Raw genomic sequence first — 21,157 nt, forward strand, 5'->3', positions numbered from 1 at the left:
AATAACAAACCAAACGATGTTAAATAACAAACCAAACGATGTTAACAAAATGACGTAGAAAGCGCAACTAGATCAAAATTATACAAGCACAACTAGATCAAATTATAATACCTGAGTGCTTGACGTAACAGATATAGAAATAGAATTTGATACCATAAAAAATTATATAGAAATAGAAATTGATACCATAAAAAATTTATTCGTTTTCGTGTTCTTTCATGTATTTAGCATTTTAGTTTTTTTTTTTCTTAAGCGTTGTAGCTATATAATTTCAAACATCCTCAAGAGCTATAATACATTTGCAGCAGAACTTGATATGAAGACAAAATTGCTGGACAGGAACACTTTAATTGTCCACTAATCTTCAGATTTCCTGCTATGTTTTAAAAAACTTTATTTGTGAAAACCTTCAGCGTGGCGGACAGCTGGCCGCCTTAGGCGGCTAGTCTTAAATAAAGTGGCATATAAATTACAAGTATAACTATAACTAAAATATGCTTTTATTAATTATTTAGATTTATAAAAGCCATATTGCCTTGTTATTGGCATCAAGATATTTTAATTATTACAAAAAATAAATCAAGTTTTCAAAATTTTTTTAAATATACAAAGATTAAAAAAGCAATTTTGTTAATATTTATTTCATTTTTAATTTAAAATTTCAAAATTACTTTAATTACAATCAAAAGAGAAATTTTTTTTTAAAAAGTAAGTATTCGGCCTAAAATTTGGCCGAATATTCGGTATTCGGCTATTCGGCCCCATCACTATTCGTTGCATCACTAATTATTTTATGAAAATTAATTAGATTTTAGTCATTAAAAAATTAAATCTTCCTGCTCTTTCATGTTATTTGTACATGATCATAATGTCTGTTTTTAATATAGCAGGAAGTAACCTTTCCTGATTTTAAAAAACAAACATGCTATATTGCAATTCACTTTATTGAAAATTAATCATTCAAAACAGTATAAGAATTATTAAATTGTGAAGATATTTACAATTTATACGCACTAAATCCGAAAATAAATTGCTGTTTAAGTGAAAATTGGTTTGTAATTAATTATTAGAAAATTGTTTTTTATTTTTAATCTGTTCTTAAAAAAAGTAACAATAGTTGAGCATCTTTTTATTATTAAAAGATTATTCTAAGATTTAAACATCATCAAATAATTAGTTGGCAAGGTAGGGACTTATATCCTTTTCACAAAGACACTCAAGATGATAGAAAAAAATAAAATACATAAAAACTAGAAAAATTGCCAGCTTTTCAACAAGAAAATTAGATTTTGATGTTTATTTTTTTATTAATTTTTATTATAATAATAAAAGACATTGATTTTTGACATTATTGATGATCAATTTAAAATAAGAAACAAGCATTTTGACAAATTTTATTTTCATAGCATATTGACATATGAAACAGGCAATTTAATTAAGGATCCTTTCCGCAGTTTCATACAAATGTTAACTTGTTATGAGTTCTAAACAACCTCAGCCAAAATCACATTGCTAGTGCTGCCCGATTGACAGATGTTCTCTTGTTCCTCGAAACAGAAAATATTGTTAGATATGTAGGGGTGGCAGGAGCCAAAATTGACAGAGATAGAGGGGGAAATGAAGGCATTTCTTTTTCTTATAGTTTTGTCCTGAGAAAAAGGAAAAAAAAAGAAATGGGAATAGCTTGGGGTGTAGGTACAGAGCATAAAACTTGAACTTTTCAATTGCCAATATGAAAATCAGACTGTAATAATAATTTATATAGTGACTAATCTCTAATGTTATGAATAAAATGACTGATTAAGACAAATTTGTTACTTTTTCATATTATTTTGCCCTTATATTAAATGACCATTTTACTTAGGGTCATCGTGTGAGGAAATATCTGATGATGACACAAAAGTTCCTGGTGAATGGTCTTCACAGGTAATATTGTTATTTCTTTCTCTCAAATATAGTATTTAAACATGATTTGTTATTTGAGTAATTACATATGAAAGTAGAGATTTCTTACTGTATAACAATAATAAATAATGAATGCTGTTTATTATATTTGTTGTAATTTTTATCATTAGCTTAATGGAAAAGTTTTTTTCCAGATTGATACAGTAGTAGAAACTTGATTTCACATTGTTCTTTTTGTATGTTAATCTTGCTTCTTACATCATTTTCTACTGATTTGAGAAAAGTACCTTTACCGATAATGTCTCAATATAGTTTTTATTAAAAATATCACAGATATTATGCTATCCTTTTTATAGAAAATCCCACTTAACACCTTTATTTCAATCCCTGTTTGAACATTTTTCTTTGAAAACTAGATGAAAAAAATGTGATATAAAATATACATAACCAAAAAATCATTTTGTTTCTTGATTATATAGAGCTGAAGTTGAATATGTGTGAGTGAATTTTTTCCAGCGAACTTCAACCTTTTAAGAAAATTAAAGGAAACAATTGATTCAAAAATCACTTTTTCTTGATTCTGTTGACCCGCAAGATGCTTCTTAAGAAAAGATAAATGTTCTAGAAGTTCTGAATTTTATTTCTGCTGTGTGAGACAGTGTTGATAAAAAATGTATTACCAATGGGTTTAATGAAATAGGTATTCAACAATAATATTTGCCCTTCGGAAAAAGAGGATAACGTGGCTGAAGATTTTCATGAAATCGACTGTGACATGCATCTCATCACTTCACGAATTCCTCTGATGATAGAAGATGCTATCTGCAGCTAATCAAGTGATCCAAAGCATAAAATCTTTGAAACAATTCTTTATTGAAATGCAAACCATGATGCAAATTTTCAAAACAATTTTAGTGTTGAACTTGTTATTGGTTCAGTTATTTAAGAAAAAAAATTACACATTTTTTTAAAAAAGTTCATCTAGTTGTAAAATTCTCTTAGATATTTTTTACTTCAATTTAAACTTTTTACTTTTTAATAACCTTTTCCAGCTTTCTGTGTTTTTTACCACTGGTTTGACAAAAAAACATGAAATTGAGGTTCCTTTGTATTATGATTAAAAAAATTTACAGAACGTGTAAATTACTACATATCAAATTTCTAATTTATAGCTTAAAATATAAATATAAATAATTTGTTAGGAATTCTGCTTATTTATTCAAAGCTTAGTATAATCATTGATTTACGCTTATTCAATTAGCTATTAAGTTTATTTAATCGGTGGATTTAAGAGTAGTGTTCTGTGCTTGTTAGAAAGTTCTCTTCATGTTCATCAGCAATATTCACAGCATAATATTTTCTACCAATTATAATATATGTATTTGCTCGCATAGCTTGTTATTATTTTTGTGGCATTAGTAATTTTTTCCTTTCTATCCACCCATACTTTTTGGAGACAGATTTTAATTCAAATTTAATGACTTTGCTTGTGTTTAATTTATTAACATTTCTCAAAAAATTCCCTCTTAATTAAAATATTTATTCTTTTTTGTTTACAGGAATTAATTCATTCAAAGTCATTTTGTACATGTATTAAAGACGACGTACCTTGTCTGTTTGACGGAGAATCCTTGCAGCAAACGTGTGAGGGAGAAGATACAGTAGATGGAAATGTTTGTTTTAAATTTCTTATTTATATGAAAAAAAATTATTTACTCTTTTAATGCACAGTGCATAAAATAAGAAATAGACTACCTTAATACTTTTAATCTAATAAATAGATTTTCATGTTCTAAGATAAAATCTTATTGGTTTAAAGGGCTCATTAATAAAGTTTTTTTTTCTTATTTTATTTTAATGTGAATGCTTATACATAGAAAATTCCACTTTGTGCCTTGTTTTGTAATTTAAAATATCATATACTGTTTGTCTACGATAGGTACTCTGTCCGCCACAAAGTCTGCGGCAGTCTGGTGCTATGGAAACAAGAAGAGAGCATTTTAGGGAGGGTGGCTTCGATGAAGTGGTCTCCTTTTCTTTCGCCTTCGATGATAGCTTGTATGGGGAGTATACCAGATTGGCTGACTCAGCCACCAGTAGGAGACTTATTTAATCTGATTCAAGAACTTTTTTAAGATTCGCATGAATATTTCTTTCTTACTTAAAATAATTCTCTCGATTCAATCAGTTGTTATTTTTTAAATACAAAGGAAAAAAAGTGAACAAATTCTGACATTAAGGGTAGTACAGGTTTTTTTAATATTACTTTTTAATTTTACGATATTTATTATGAATGTTCATTGATTGTTAGATGGTTTAATTTCTAAACTTGCACATTTTTTAAAGCAGTTAATTTCTTTTATTACTTGAATTTTCTGGAAAAAGTGAAGAGCTTAAACTTAATAACTCTGATTTTAAAAGGAGATAAAACTTTTGCTGAAAATAAAAATAGTTCACGTTATCTGTGCCGGAGAAATATTAAATATCTTTGTTTTGATTATTAATTTTTAAATATTTTATTTATTTATTTATTTATTTTTTTTTTTTTTGAAACTGAAAGCAAGTGACCGCAACTAGGATGAAATCTAAAACTATCAACGATGATTTTTATCAGCACCCATCAAACCATCTGAAATTATCTGAAGTTTTTTTTGCTTAAATTACGTTTTCTTATTCATATTTTATTGTAACCTGTACAGTTTTTTTTCACTATTTATTAAAAACAGTTTTTATTAGCAAATTTATTTTTTTCTTAATAACCAATTTACTATGTATGATAAATTTATAGATGAGTTATTTATTAATAAAACATTGAGCTGCTTTAAACAATTTTATACAATTTCCATACATATTCCATACATACATATAAATTTTTTTAATTTTTTTTCTAAAACAGAAGCTTTTGAAAAAGAGAAAAGATTAAAAAAAAGGAATCACACGCTCTAAACGATGTTTCAGGCGTGAATGCTAATTTCTCTTAACTCTAGGGCTAATACAATAGATCGAAGAAAGAAGTCTCCTTTTCTCCCACCGAAACCAGTCTTAAAGAGCGTCCCCGCACCCCGACTTGAAATAATCATACCTCGTTACCATAGTCCCCGCCACCCCTCCAGACGAATGGCGGACAGAGTACCTATCGTAGACAAACAGTAGGTCAGCCCCTGAACCATTATGATTGTGTCTAAATGTAGAAAGTCTGATTTATAAATCCAAAGTTATTTAAGAGGTAACCTTTTCATTTTGTGATTTTCGCTCATAAGGGCTAATTTTATGTTATTAATTTGTCTTAGATTGTTCCATGTTCTCGCCAAATTTATACACACTCCTTGCTTTCACCTTCACAAAAGGTTAAATTTCGTATATTCTGTGATATTCATCTTTGGAGACTTAAACACCACCACTGTTGCCCATGTTGTGGAATTTTCTGCACTCAGGTAACATTATCTTATTGAACTTATTCATAACCTAACTACTTGAAGAAACTATAGTAATTTTAAGAAAATAATGTTTTAACTGTTTATACATTTGATTTGTTATAATAATTGCAACATTTGATCAACCTCATCTTTTTTTTTTTTTTTTTAATAAACTGCATCAGAAGTGAGAGGCAAGTTGAAATAATAAATATTGAACTTCATTGCTTCACCAACAGTTTTCTTAACACATGGCTGTAAATTAATCAAAATTTAAACTGTTCATAAGAATTCATAATGATGTTAAACTTCCCTTTATCTTCGTGTTATTTTTTTAGAAGAAGTAATAATAGTTAATTATAATTGTGTAAAGTAGTTAACAATAGATAATATTAATTTTTGTGCATAAAACTTTTTTTTTTATCAAGAAACATGTATAAAAATTATTAAGGGGTCTATATGGGTTTTCCTAACAAAATTTTTGAGTCTTTTGAAAAAAGAAAGAAAGAAAGCAAAAATGCTGAAACCCATTCACTGGAAACAAAAAATTATAGACCTATCCTCTAAATTAGAATCGTCTACAAATTCAAGCGTTTTGTTTAAAGTTATTTATTTAAAGTTTTGTCTTGAAGTAGTTTTTCTTAATTCACTGTTTTTTACCTTGTGCATAAGACTTCTCTACTTCTATTAACGCTAAACAGTGGAAACTTGATAATTGAAATTGCCTTGAGTTGCGTGTTGCATAAATTATTCAAGCACTTGAATAGTTGTAAATGTTTTAGACATTTTTGAATCAAAGCACTTTTTTTTCTTATGAAAATACAAATAATTATATATTTTTAATCTAAGAGATGCTTTTTATTTTTCAATTTCTTTGTCCACAATGTGATTTTGTTTCCTACAAGTTTTAGCCCTAAAGAAATTTAAAAAATCGAAAAAAATTTTTAGCTTATATTGCATGTTGTACATTTTAGAAGCATTGATTTTTTTATTGTAAATGTGTTGTTATTCGATTGTTTTATTATATGAATATTTCCTTAAATGAGTGAGGAAAAAAAAAGGATAGAAGGATACAAATAATGGTTTTGTAAAATGAGAAATTTGTTGTGTGTTTCACAAAAGTTTTATATGATTATTACTTCAGCAGATACACTTTATTTTCTTTTTATGTATGGTTTAAAGAGAATTGAAGGTTTTGAAAATATTAAAATATAAGTTGAAAAAATGAAAAAGAAAGAAACATTGTTTTAATGAAAAAACTATAATTCGAATGCCAAGTTTTTCTGCTGAACTGACCTAAAAAATTATTTATTCTCTTATGTCTGATAATTTAAAAAAAAAAGAAAAAAGCATGGTATGTTAAAATTATTGTTTTATTTAAATATTTCTGAGCATTTTTATCACAATGTAGAAATCAAACAATATTTTATTGTTTTTTTTTTTGTTTTTTTAAATGACACTGGAATGGAATTTTTGAAAATAATTAATTTGCCTTTAAAATTTAAGTCATGAACTATTTTAAAATATAAGTTATCTAGACATTCCTCTCCCCCAATTTTTTTTTTGTCGTGATATGATAATTTTGACAATCAGTTTAATTTGAAATTTTAAAATTTAATGACCCTGCTGCACTCCTTAGGTGCCATATCTATTTTTCTTGATTGTATAAAGCTTCACCTAAATTAATTTAATACATTGTTTTTCCAATCCACAATATATTTTTATACTATATTTCTATTATATATTTTTTTTTTCTCCTTTCATGTCTTTTTACTAAATTTGTTTCAGTTTCCTTAATTATTTAGTATTTTTTAGTAATTTTCCTACTTATATTATGTGCTTTTACTTATATATTAACAAATTGATAATATTTATTTGAAATTTTTTACGCAATCCATAATTAAGTTTTTTTCTTTTTAGGGTAAATTTCTGATGTGCCAGTGTGAAAATGTAGAAAAGCATAATGAAGAGATTCATTTATTCCACACTGATTGTTATCTTGTACCTCGTGCTGGATTGCCACCTGGATGTCCACATTGTTGTAGATTTACAAATTTTGATGAAGTACAATTAGCATTGAAAACGTTACCCGAAGAAATTAGTAAAATGTGTGCATTTTTTTCTTTTTTCTGTGCTATTATGAATTGAAATATGTAAAGATGCTATCAATTATTTATCAATTAGCCAAACTTAGTGCTAAACATTTAGCTATCCCAAATTATGTAATTATTGACTCAAAATTGCCATTTATTTTCTTAAGCAGTTTATTTACTTGCAAAAGTTAAACTGATTAAAATATTTCCAGCTGCAAAAGTTAAAATATATGTGCATTGAATTCTCATGAGATTAATGTTTTGTTTATTCTTTATTCTTGTAATCTTTAAACATAAAATTATGTTTTTAAATTGTTAAAATATTTAGCATCTTAGCTTTTCAAAATACTCTCCATAAAACTGCAAGAAAAGTTTTCATGCTAATGTAGGGATTTGCCAATTTTCATGATTTACTGTACAAGATGGCAGTTACCTATTACTCAAAAGCAAATGAATTTATAAGTTTAAATGATCTTATGCAGATTATTTTTATTATACAGACATAGCTTGCAATGAGTCTATTTGTTTATTTGAAAAGCTTTCAATAGTAAATTAGGAAAACCTTTTTATTTTAGCCTTTTTTTTTAACAAAAAATTTTTGAACTGGTGCCAAGTATTTGAGATTTTAATGAGACATTAAATGTCCTTTTTAATGTGACAATTTGAGTAATTACTCAGTTTTCTTGATTGAATAATCAAATCTAGAGCAATAGATGGAGTGAAAAGCTTAAAAAACTATCATATATTTAAGAAGCTTAAAAATTAGTTACCAGTTTCATCAACATATAGTATTGTTGATTAGAAGTACTATAAAATAATGTTTTTCACTTCATGTCTGATCATTCTAACTAAAATTATATCCTGGGCATCTGTTACTGTTGTATTCAGCTTTGCCACTTAGTTGCAAATGTTTGTTATTTTAAAAGCATTTTTTTTTCTATAGCTTATGATAGTTAGCAGTGACATTTGTGGATGAAATATTTTACAAACTTTGAAACTAAATAAACTGGTTTCCTATACTGAATGCTATTAAGTGTACATTTCCTTCTCCTCCCCTTTTTCTTTAATTGAATTCTCAAATTTGCATCTATTTTTGGACTTTTAGTGCCTATTATTGTTTTTTTCTCTGAATTTTAAAGTCTATTTTCTTTAAATAAAATATCAGTTTCTTTTCTTGTTTATTACTAAACAAATATTCTTTAAGGGATAATATAGAACTCTGCAAATCAACTCATTATTCGGAGAATATATTATAATAGAACTCAATATTTATATTTCATTTTAGAGATTCTACTGTTCGAAACTTGACTGGCCATTTGAAGGATTACTGTATCTCTATGAAAATTGTGAATGTAGAAAATGAAAAACCATTAGAAAGTAAATATTTTTGTTTTTATAATCTATTTTTTCCAATAAATCACATTTTCATATAAGTTCCTGAATGTGTAATGTGTGCATGCAGTGAAGGACTTTAGTTATATTTATTTAATCTAAGTAGTGTATTAATTTTAAAACAATTATTTGTTGAAAATCATTTTAAAATATTTAATTTTTTAGCCTTGAAATATAATATTCCAGAAAAGGAGGAGCTTAAATCAATGCTGATGGCCATTAGTGATAAGTGCCTACACTTAAGACCTACTGGAAAATGTCTCTACAATCCTATAAAAGTAGGAGATGTGAAAAAAGTTTTACAACTATTAGGTGCGAATTTTAATTGTAATATTTAATATATGAATTTTATTTGTTATTGTAATTTCTTGCTTCTGGCCCACAGATTACATGTAGAAAAAACACAAAAATCATTAGTGCAGATAATTTGCCGAAATTACTTCCTGGGTGACAAATATCGCAAATTACCAATCTTACTTTCGTCAGTCACAAAACTGTAAGGGACTATTTACAATGTACATAAAAAAAATTCATTTGCAAATGAGAACCTTATTGGTAGAATGCATTTAACTGTAAGAAACTTTCCAGTTAGGTTCTTGTTTGTAAATAAATGTACATTTTACTGTTTTTAAAGCATCAACAGAAAGGGAGTTAAATTGTTTTTGCAGTATAACCTTGATTATTTGAACTTTTATGTTTGTCAAAATACCTTGGTGCCTTATCTTTTTTGGTGGTACTTAACAAAATACTTTTTGTCAAAGTGTGGTGTGAGTTTTGAGCACTGCAACATTGGAAAGTTAATTTGATATTTATTGAGAAATGACGAATTTTAAATGTATTGCTTTTCAAATAGTTTCAATTATTATTATTTTTTTTAAAAAAAATATCTAAGACTGATATTCTGTTGCCACCAGCATCATATTGATTATTGGTCAATGACTTTATATATATGCAAGTGTAATATGCAAAAACGATAGTCTGGTTGCAAAGGTTTTGTTTCTTTTTGTCACATAAGAATAATTTGATGAATATCACAGTCACATTTAAGTAGGTAATAGCTTTATTTAAGTAGAATAATTTTCTTTCATAATTTTAAATAAGTTTGTAAGAACTATATATAATAATCTGTTTAATTACTGAAGCTAATTTTTTTAATTTAATTTTTGTTTATTGTTTCAGCAGTATAACATAATTAATATGATAAAATAAATAGTATTTATCTGTATATCTGTTTCATTATTTCACTCATTTAGTTTATATTTCTTTACAGTGAATGGGGTCAATCCGAACCATAAATTTAAAACGCACAAGAATAATACTCCTCTTCATATAGCTGCATATTTTGGCTTTATTGGTATTGTTCATGTTTTACTTCAGGTAATCTTTCCTGTAAATTATTGACATTATTTGTGCAGTTAAAGTTAGAATTACTTTATTTATGCATTTAATTATTATTAAGTTATGCTCTCTGATAAAGTATTATCATTAAAAAGATTCAATTGTTTTTCTTTTCAGCCATTGTTTATTTTTTCATCATATTAATACTTTAACAATTTATAATTCTTTTTGATATTTTCTTCTATAAAAATAAAAATGTATGATGTTTACTTTACTTTAAAAATGTGATACAAAAGGTAACATTAACTTTGGTTTATTTAGCTACTTTTTCATTTAGCTTAAATGCAAATTTCAATTGACATACTTTAAGCAGAATGTGCAAGTTATTTCGTATCTTTATTTTTTAAGTTAGTTTTGATACTCATAAAATGTATATATTATATATATTAAAAAGATTTAAAAAAATATTTTTTTGTAAATGCAAAATTGTAGAAATCAATGATAGATTTTAGAGTGATTACAAATCAATGTGTTTTTAGAATTTTTTGATTTGTAATCTAACAACTTCTTTAATATTCCTTTTGAAAATTGAAATTATTGATAATTTTCTATGATTAACTATGCTGATTGCAGTTTAAGTATTCAGGATACATTATAGTGATTCACTTTAATTGGCATTTAAAATGTGTTTTATAGTTAGCAAAGGCTAACATCCACCCACTAAACTTTTATTTATGACAATTGTAATTTAAGTTTGTCTTGTTTAAATATGCTGAAAATCAAAGGCTAAAAAATAGTAATGAAAGAAGTCAACATACAGTAGATATGACTCAATATTTTGTTTCAATATTTTGTATATTGATATAATTGCTGTGAAAGCAACAATAAAAAATCATCTCCTATTCAAAAATTTTTGATTTGATTGAAAAATTTATAATTATTTTGTATTAAATAATACTAATCATTTTTTTTTTAAAAAAATAGTCTAATAAATATTTATTTTAATTGCCTTGACTGAAACATTTACTGAATGCAATTAAAATTTTATTGTAAGTTGTCAGATTTTATCATTTGCAATTAAAAAAATTTATTGGTCTTATAATGTATTATCAATGATAACATTTTGTAAAAAAGAATAATTAAATAATTTATTTAAAAAAATATGCTCTGTGACCTCATAATTCAAATTTAGAGCCATGCTGAAAAAATAACCTGTGAGCTTCTGATATTGAGCAATGTAGACAAAACTTTTGAGTTGCCCCTAAAAAGGACTAGTCATTTTATTAAAGCGAATTAAATGTGCATTGCAGTTTCAAACATATTATTCCATATCTCAGTAGAATGTTTTTTATCATATTCGAAGTAATTGAACTTATTGGCCGTAGAAACTATATTCTTTTTCAGATTTGAGATATATTATGTTGTCCCTCTTAAATATTTGTTTCTACTAAACCAGCTTTAAATCTTTTTAATGTAATGTCTAGATTAATTTATAAATTTTTTCTATTCTGATTATTATTGCTACTTAGAACGGAGTTGCAATACTTGAATAAACAAATTAATTTACTTATTAATTATGCTGAAAAATATGTTTATAACACTTCACATTCTCTCACATATTTAGGTGCTGAGTAAAATTAAATGTTGTTTAAGATAAGAATGCTTTCATTTATTTGTTTTCTTTGATAGAATATGCATACATTAAGAAATAATTTGATCCCATGTGTTAGTCAACTTTTAACAGATACACTTTTTAGGAGTGATTGTAGTAGGGGTGTATCTCGGAATTCCGGATTTTTAAAATCCTTTATTGCTAATAACATTCTAGCGATTTTAAAATCCAATATAGCAATTCATATTCACATGATTTTAAAATCTAATATTGAAATTCTTGTAAGAAGAATTGTTGTTTTTTTCTTGGATAAGTTACTATAAAGGTGGGATTTTCTTCATTAGTAACTAATTTAATTATATATGTTAGTTCAAAACTTAATGTTAAATATGAAACATGTATGGTATATAATTTGATATCTTGATACCAATTTTTTTGACATAAAAATTTCAGGGTTTTTACTTTGTGTCTCAACTGCCTCTTAATTATTTAAAAATTTACTTCTTAGAAGCAGTGACAATATATTTGATGATTCAAATAAAAAAAATAAAACTTATTTTTTAATTTGAAATAAATCCATTTCTTTATAGGTACATTAATTTTGTAAGAGCATTTTAATTTTATTAACAGTGTTTTTTTTAATTTTTTATGTAGTATGGTGGTGTGATAAATGCTGTAAATGATGATTTAGAAACTCCACTTATTTTGGCTGTTGAAAGAAAGCATATAGCTGTAGTTCGCTACATGATATGGGCTGGTGCTGATATAAATGCAAAGGTAATTATTTTATTTTTGTATTTTATAACTTACTCTTTTAATCTTAGTTATTTTGATATTAAGTTCTTTGTTTTTTAGTTATACTTTATTTTGCATAAGTAAGAATTCATACATACATTTTTTTAAAAGGCAAACTTCATAATATATTTTGTATCTTACATATTTTAGTCTGCACATGCATGCTTAATCCATAAATTTTGTTTAGTGATGTGGCCAAATTTTGAGTATAGCTGAAAATAAGATCGAAACTAATTTTATAGAAAGCTTTTTGGATATCTTTTAATAATTTTTTTGTCAAATCAACCTGATTTTATGATAAAACTAATTTATTAGTAAAAAAATTTTTTTTTCTTTTTCTTTTTACACGCAAAATTTAACAATAAGAACCCTAAAATTGTTTAATGTTTCTATTTAGACTGAAAATGGTTTGACTGCTTTTCATGCGTCCTGTAAAAGTGGTTGCAAAGATATCGCTCAGCTTTTGTATGATGTGGGAAACTTTGATATTAATATTCAGGTATTTATTTTTAACTTTATTATTTGTATTTTTATTGGTATTTTATTACCCAAACACAACCTTAAGCAATAAAATATAGTATCAAAATAAATGTTAAATATTTAAAAAAAATGATTATGAGCCATGATGGGTCAGTATTTCTGATACTGACAAGAGAAGTATTCATCTGTAAAATTGCTATTGGGATGAAACTCAACTTAAATTGAAGAACCTGGTCTACCACATAGGTTATGGTAAAAATTGGGATCTATGACAAAATCTGACCCCTGAAGTTTTAGTTCATTTATTATTAAAATTAAAAAAGCATGTAGAATAGTTGCATGCTTCTCTAAATGGTTGAAACATTTTACTGATAACTGAAAGAACAGTGGTTCTAGTTCTATCCCAGCTGTTGGCACTTTTTAAATTTCATTTCTCAATGCTGTAAAATGTGTTATATTTCTCTTTATTTAAAGTACACATTATAGAAAATCTGATTAAATTTAGTAACTATTTTAAAATTTATTTATTAATTATCTGATGAGTGAAGAAATTAAATATGTATACATGTACTCTCCTTAGTTTACATGCATTTTATTTGTATTAATTTTTAAGTTTTTTTAAAATTTTCTTAGCAGTATAGTTCCTTATTTTGTCTGCATTTATGCCTTGCATCTTATTTTACAAAATACTTTATTATTGAATATGCCAATAAAGTGCTTTATCGGTAGTAGCCTCAATTGTTGAAGTTGGCACGATCTTTAATTGTTATAACACTTGGCAAATGTTCTCTGAAAATTAAAAATTTTTTTTTTTTAAAGATTAAACCTTTTGGTTCACTTTACTTTTTCAATAAAAATGCCTTGTTTATGTTTTTGCATTACATTTGTTACAGTTACATTGGTTGACATTTTTATTAAAAATTTTCTTCATTTAAAATGTTATATTTTTAATGAAAATAATTTTTAATATAAATGCTTTGTTTGCTGAAGAGCATTAGCTTAGTTAATGTTTTTCTCTAAACAAGATTTACTAAAGTGTTAAAAAGCTATCTGCTAATTACAATTTAGGTATTGACAGAGGCAATTGGTATACCCACATTAGCAAAGCCTATAACTATTGTGGTTTTTGTATTTTTTTTTTTCAGTTTTAATTTAGCCTTATGTTTTTTATGTGTAGTTCAGTTCTTGTATTGAATGTATCAACATTTTATACAATATGTTAATATCTAGATTACTATAATTAATTCTAATTTTTATTGTTTTTGTTTCATTATTAATTTGTTTTTGTAATTTGAATAACTTAGTCAAAATATAATTTCTAGGATGACGGGGGCTGGACACCACTTGTATGGGCTTGTGAATACAAATACTTGAATACAGTCTTATGGCTGTTGGAACTTGGTGCTGATCCAAATATTCGAGATAGTGTACGCAGGATATTTTTAAAATTTAATGAATAATTTCTTTGTGTTTATATTTTGTGAAAATTTTTTTACAGTCCTCCATTAGTTGTAATATGCTTAAGTCTCACAAATCTTTTCAAGCTTTTTTTTCATACATAAATTTTGAAAGTATAAGTTATCCATTTAAATGAAATATTTATACTGCATCTAAATAAATTACAAATGTTTTTCTCACCATTTGAAAAGACTTGAAAAATTATTAATAAAAATGGAAAGCATCCATCAGCTTTAAATTGTATTTTTCAAGTGCTCTTTTTCTCTCTATTAGTAAAAGTGTCTTAATTCACTTTTTTTTAACCAATTTTCAGTTAAATATATTTGTATGAGATTACTTTTGTTTATTTTTTCTTAACGGAATTTTTTGTGTCTTATAATTCAGGACTTGATGAATTTATTAAAATACAGTAGAGCGCCGATTATCCAAACCCTTATTATCCGAACGTCCAATTATCCGAACTATGTCCAAATTCGCTTTATTTTTCTTCTCTTTTTTAAGTTTAGAATTTTTTTTAACTTATCGACAATTTTTCTAAATTTAGAGGAATAGATAATATCCACTACATCTGAAGACCATATTTAATTTACAACCTTTTTCAGCAGTTTTCTTATAATAGCCATACATACATGTATTGCTATACAGTTAAACCTACATACCCCTTTAGCTCTCTTCAACTGAAAATTATCATCAAAGAATGCGAGCTTCATTTTGACAATCTACAATTGTTGGAAAGCGGAATGTGTTTATGAATAGATAAGTGCTGAAATTCTACAATTGGGGGATGGGTAGTTGTCACTCATGGTTAATGATTAGTGATTACAGTGCTTGGAATCTTAAATCTTGGAATAAAATTCTTATCAGAAAAACAAACGAAACTGCAGTTTGTGAATCGGTAGATCTTTCGGGTGAAAATATGCCAGGTTATACAGCAGAAGAAATAGAAGACTGGTGTCGAGACACTGAAAACGACTCAGGATTTCAAATTTTAAATGATCATGAAATTGTTTCTGAAATTTTGAATGAAAATCGGAACTCCTCAGATTAAGAGGAAGAAGTACGTGATCAAGTTCAAGATCGTGGACCTTCTCATAAGAAGCATGCAATTCATTAGATATTGCAATGAATTGCCTAGAACGTCAAAATGATGTTGATCCAATTCAGTTGATTTATTTAAAAAGAATAAGGGATATGGCTGCACAAAAAAGAGCATGTTCTTTGAAACAAAAGTCTTTGCTGGATATCTTTTGCAATGGAAAATAAAGAAAAATGTGGTAAAATCAGTAATTGACAAAAAAAATTATAAAAAAGCCGAAATATGATAAAAATGATTCAAATTGAAAAAAAAAGTTTAAAAAAATATATTTAAAAATTGAAAAAAAAAAGTCTTAAACTCGCCAGAGCTATTTTAGATAGTACTGCCAGTCCTAAGCCTAGAAAAAGTGTGAAGGGAAGTTGGTGCATAAATAATAATCATTTAAACTAGGTTTTAAACAACTTTCCAATTATCCGAACATTTCATTATCCGAACCACGTTCGGTCCCGAGCAGTTCGGATAATCGGCACTCTACTGTAATTGTATTCTAATTTCACAAATTAACTTAATGTAAAATTATTATTATTATTATTGTTGTTTATATTACTCATCACCATGAAAATATTTTTTCCGCAGTTAATAGTTGGTAGATTTCAAAAGTATGATGCATTTTTCACATTATTTAGTGTAGTTTTTTAAACATATCTTAAAAAGCAAATATTTTATAAAAGAATTAAGGAAAAATAAAATGTAAAAAAAAAATTAATAAGGAGTAAATATGTTGCATTTCCTTATAGGTCTATTATTATTATTATTATTTCATTATGCAAATAAGGAGAAAAGTTTCTAGAAAGTAGAAAGAATTTCATTGCTTATTACAAATTATTTATCACTGATCAAAATCATTTATCACTATCAAAATCATTTATCACTATCAAAATATGATTTATTATTTATTTTATACTCAACATTTTTCATTTTATCAGGGTAACCACCCTGTCTGGAAACAGGGAAAACCTGAAATTATCAGGGAATTTGAAAATATTCTGTAAGATAATCAGCAATTCTAAGTGAAAATCACGCTAATCTCTGAAAAATATTAGTGTTTTATAAAATGATCATACACAATTTCAACTTTAATGTGTTTTTATCCATTATTAGACTATAAAACTGGTTTAGATTATTCATCATATCTTAAACAGTGGTACTAGGATCATTAATTTTTCTTGTCATCAGTTCAAGCTTTTCAATTTTTAAATTGCATCTGAAAAAAAATTACATTCGGAATAATCCTTTATGATTTTAATGGTATTAAATTTATCTGATATCCCTGATTCCATATTGAAGAAGTTAGAATACTAAATATTATGATTTTTGATATAAAGAAGGCAAAAAATATATAAATTCGAAGGTTTAATTATTCAGGTGTTATTAAATAGCTTATTTTTAATTGTTTATGTGTGAAAATTTTGTAATTAATAAACTTGAATCTTCCATTTCCTTATTATTTTTAAAAGTAATTTTTTTATGATTATTTTTCACATTATTTATTTTATAACAATAATATTTCTGTTAATATAATTTTAGGAATTGAATATTGCATCTCACTGGGCTGCTTGTTCTGGAGAAAGTGAAATACTTAATGTTTTACTTGATAATGGCTGTAGCTTAAGTTTTGTCAACAGAAGAGGTGACACAGCTCTGTGAGTATTTTTCTGAGCTACTGCTTTTATTTTTTAAAGTTATTTTTCTCTCATTTGCTACACAAATTTATGTAATGTCAAATGTCAATTTTAAAGGGATTGAAAATACGAAGTATATTTTCTTTAACCAAATATGTAATGAAAATAATCCTTGGCATTAACCGTACCATTCAGCCTAATGATGAAATAAAAAATTAGTGGCAGGTTTGGGGAAAAAAACTCAACCTCTTCCAAAATCCAGTTTTTTTATAATTATTATTATTGTTTTTGTTTATTTAAATCAAAGGATTAAATAATATTTTACATTTTAAATTAAAGTAATTAAGCTATTATAAAGTATTATCATGAAAACTTTTTTAACTATTAATTAATATTAATAAACCTTTAAAATATCCAATTTTCTTCAATAAACAACCTGCTGACTTGATAAAAAAAAGTATAACTGGTGATTTTAATCATGCTTTAACATTACTTTAAAATGATATTTAGCACACAAATAGAAAGTTAATGTTGAAATAGTATATTAGTTATGTTTGTAAAGGAATAGGTTCCTCTTTGTTTCCAGTATGTAGGAAAAGGTCATACTTCTCATTAATTAATATAAGTAATTAACATTACTCAATTTATAACATTTGCATTAATAATTTACTTAAATAATCATGTCTGTCTTCTTTTTTCAATTGAGTTAATATAAATTTTAACTTTTAACCAAGAACAGCATGAAAAATGTGAGATAATATATTTTTCCTATAAAAATGTTTGAAATTAATGAAATGATGATAACAAAATATAATGCATACATAAATACTATAATATGATGAAATAAAGATAAGCTTTAATGCTAATAATTTAATCATAAATAATGAATAAACTAATTTTATGAATAAGCCTTAACTAAGACAATGTTTTCTAATAATACAGCATTATGTAAAATAATATACATATTAAATACATAAATTAAAAATTTATTTACACTGATGACCAAAAACAAAAATTTCTAAAGGTAACTTAAATATAAAATTCAGAATAGCACCTCATTTCCATTTACACTTTTGATCTAATCAAGCCTAATGCATTATTTAACAAGATTATGAAACAGAGAACTTTTGATGTTAACTTATTCTATGATTGCATTTTTTAAATAATTTTGAAAACTATCAGAACACGAAGTTGGTGATGGCTTGTATTATTTTTAGAACTTTTAGTGACATCTTGATTTGAACTAACTTGAAATTTACTCACATAAATTTTTTTATAAATATATTTGTGCAGCAGGGCAATAATACGTAAACATTAAAAAATTATAAATCACTTATATTTATTTAAGTAACACAGACTCATGTTAGCAATTAAGATTATAAACATCTTAACAGGAAAGTTTGTTATATAGGAGATCTTATAGAAGTAGGAAATTTTTTTATGTAGATATATTTAAACTGAGAGTATTTATTTGATTAATATAAAAATTAAGTTATTTAACGCTTTTTTTTAAAAAAAAAAATAGGAAAAGAAAAAAGCTACTTTCCAAAAATCGTGGTTTAAAACGACATTGGTTTAAAGCAGCTAACTCTGGTTAGTGGGCCATGTATATTACCATAAAATATAAACAATAGCAAAATTACTGTTGCCAGATACCAGATCCTCATGGTGTTAGTTTCTATAGCAAAGCTAAGTAATTTTTAATAGGAATTTACTTGTTTTGTTTTCGCTCCAGTAGATTTTGCAATGATATAATTTAATTTCTTACCAAAGTCACCTTGCTTTGCATTATTTACTACTTTTTCCAATGGAATTTATTATTGAATATAGATTATTTAAATTTTTCTACAAATATTTATTAAATTAATTACATAATTTTTCTAATTTCAGTCACATTGCAGCACGAAAGGGTCACTATTCATGTGTCAGGTAAGATGTTTCACTTATGTTTAATGTGTAATTAAAATTTATTTTTTATGTTTAAAATGATACATAATTTTTATTTACCTTTTTGGTGATGTTTCTGTATTTCAATGTTAAATGTAAATAATTAATATAAATTTATAATTTTTCAGACTTATATACATTAAACTTTATCTGGGTTAGAAGTTTACCTTAACCATTTTAAAGCATTTTTTCTTTTTTGATTCTTATTTTTAAATTTATTGATTTAGATTCTTTTTTTTTTTTAGAAAGATATATTCTTACTTAGTATCTCCAAAAAATTTTAATTTAAAAATTAAATGCTAAGATTGCCATTTTGTTTTTGAACTACAGGTAAAAACTGCCAGTTAACCATAAACTTTGTACTTATATGTTTCTCATTTAAGTGAAAATAAATAAGCTGATTGTAATATATATAAATATAAGCGGTAAATATTTACTTTAATTTTTAAATTCTTGCATCAATACATTCCGTATGTATGAAATTTTTGTTAATTTTCATCATAGGCATAAGGAATTAGATGAACATACAATGATTATTATATATAGATATTGTAAATTTCAGATAAAAATTAAATTATTTTCAAAATTTGCTCTGGAAAAAGGCTTATACTATTTTTTTAAAAATAATTATGGTATATTTCTTGTATAAGCAAAGTATCCGTAGAAAAGTTTTGAAAGCGAAAATGGGGAGTCAGCTTATACTGCGAACTTTGGAAAATTCCAGGACGACATCGCCAACAAAAATACTCAAAATATTTCTCCTTCTATTGAGCATTAGTGAGAATTGGTAAATATCGAGAATCCTACATACAAGGCCTAAAAATCTAAAATAAAGGTTAAAAACTGTATGCCCTAAATATAAAAGTTAAAAAAGAAACACATAAAATGGATAATTTGAAGAAAAAAAAATACTATTTTTTTGATCTTCTAAATATTTCTCCTTCTATTGAGCATTAGTGAGAATCGGTAAATATTGAGAAACCTACATACAAGGCCTAAAAATCTAAAATAAAGGTTAAAAACTGTATGCCCTAAATATAAAAGTTAAAAAAGAAACACATAAAATGGATAATTTGAAGAAAAAAAATACTATTTTTTTGATCTTCTAATTATGAATTTTGAAAATCCATGCTTCATTTGCACCCAGTGCAATTGTTACTAGGTCTACCATTGCTTCAAGAGAAGGGGTACATTTTATTTCCAGGTGTAGCATCTCTTTTCTTTTACTTTGGCTTATATGGAAGTTTTGAATTTTAGATAAATTTCCCACTAAAACGAGAAGGCTTAGTTTCAAAAATATATGGTACTACGTTAATATAAAGATAAGATGTTTGTGAAATAGGTGACAAAGATGTGTTTCAAATCTGCTTTAAAAAGATGCAACTATTATTATTATTTTTTTTTAAATAATTGATTGAGGTAATTCCAATATGCTTATATCCTAAAAAAAGAAATAAATCTTCTGCATCTTATGTGAGTCTTTCTGACTTATGTGTTTTGGATATTATTAACATTTTGTTATTTAAAATAATATTTTATGTGCTTTTTAAAGAACTATTTTTATTTATTGTTTAAATATATTTCTTTTAAAGGCTCTTACTGGAAAGAGGAGCTCCTACAGATAGAAAAAATGAAGATGGAGAAACACCATCAATGGTAAATAATTTTCCTTGTATGTATGCTCCCTAAGTGTATTTTTTGATTCCTGTGTCTATTATCATAGCTGCCAACTCTACTGAATTTTCTAGTAGGCTACTGGATTTTGTCAGTTTTTTCTGGTCTACTGGTTTATTAAAAATTCTCCTGGTTTTTGTATATTTTAGAAAATTCTCTAGAATTGAGTAAGTTTTCTTAAAAAAAATCCCCATTTAAATAGAGGTTTTCCATAGATTATCGCTAGCTTGAATATTTAAATAAGTATTACTAATACATAATGAAGCGAGCCTCATTTATAGAAATTTGTTTAAAACTTTTTTTTTCTAAAATTTTCCGTTTACTTTTACTCA

General features: G+C 25.8%; 1 protein-coding gene across 2 annotated transcripts in view; it reads left to right on the forward strand.

The window, feature by feature from the left end:
- The window catches only part of LOC107438038 (uncharacterized), a 46,581-nt gene that overhangs the window by 10,568 nt on the left and 14,856 nt on the right, over positions 1 to 21,157 (forward strand). For both annotated transcript variants that reach the window (XM_016050196.3, XM_016050197.3), the window contains exons 4-16: positions 1,865 to 1,926; positions 3,465 to 3,578; positions 5,196 to 5,339; positions 7,239 to 7,426; positions 8,697 to 8,788; positions 8,969 to 9,115; positions 10,074 to 10,180; positions 12,408 to 12,530; positions 12,946 to 13,047; positions 14,351 to 14,455; positions 17,110 to 17,225; positions 19,095 to 19,133; positions 20,744 to 20,807. In XM_016050196.3, coding sequence (XP_015905682.2) covers positions 1,865 to 1,926; positions 3,465 to 3,578; positions 5,196 to 5,339; positions 7,239 to 7,426; positions 8,697 to 8,788; positions 8,969 to 9,115; positions 10,074 to 10,180; positions 12,408 to 12,530; positions 12,946 to 13,047; positions 14,351 to 14,455; positions 17,110 to 17,225; positions 19,095 to 19,133; positions 20,744 to 20,807 — 1,403 coding nt within the window. The remainder of the gene's footprint in view (positions 1 to 1,864; positions 1,927 to 3,464; positions 3,579 to 5,195; positions 5,340 to 7,238; positions 7,427 to 8,696; positions 8,789 to 8,968; positions 9,116 to 10,073; positions 10,181 to 12,407; positions 12,531 to 12,945; positions 13,048 to 14,350; positions 14,456 to 17,109; positions 17,226 to 19,094; positions 19,134 to 20,743; positions 20,808 to 21,157) is intronic.

Source organism: Parasteatoda tepidariorum, chromosome 8, assembly GCF_043381705.1.
Source record: "Parasteatoda tepidariorum isolate YZ-2023 chromosome 8, CAS_Ptep_4.0, whole genome shotgun sequence".
In the NCBI taxonomy this organism is placed as follows: domain Eukaryota; kingdom Metazoa; phylum Arthropoda; class Arachnida; order Araneae; family Theridiidae; genus Parasteatoda; species Parasteatoda tepidariorum.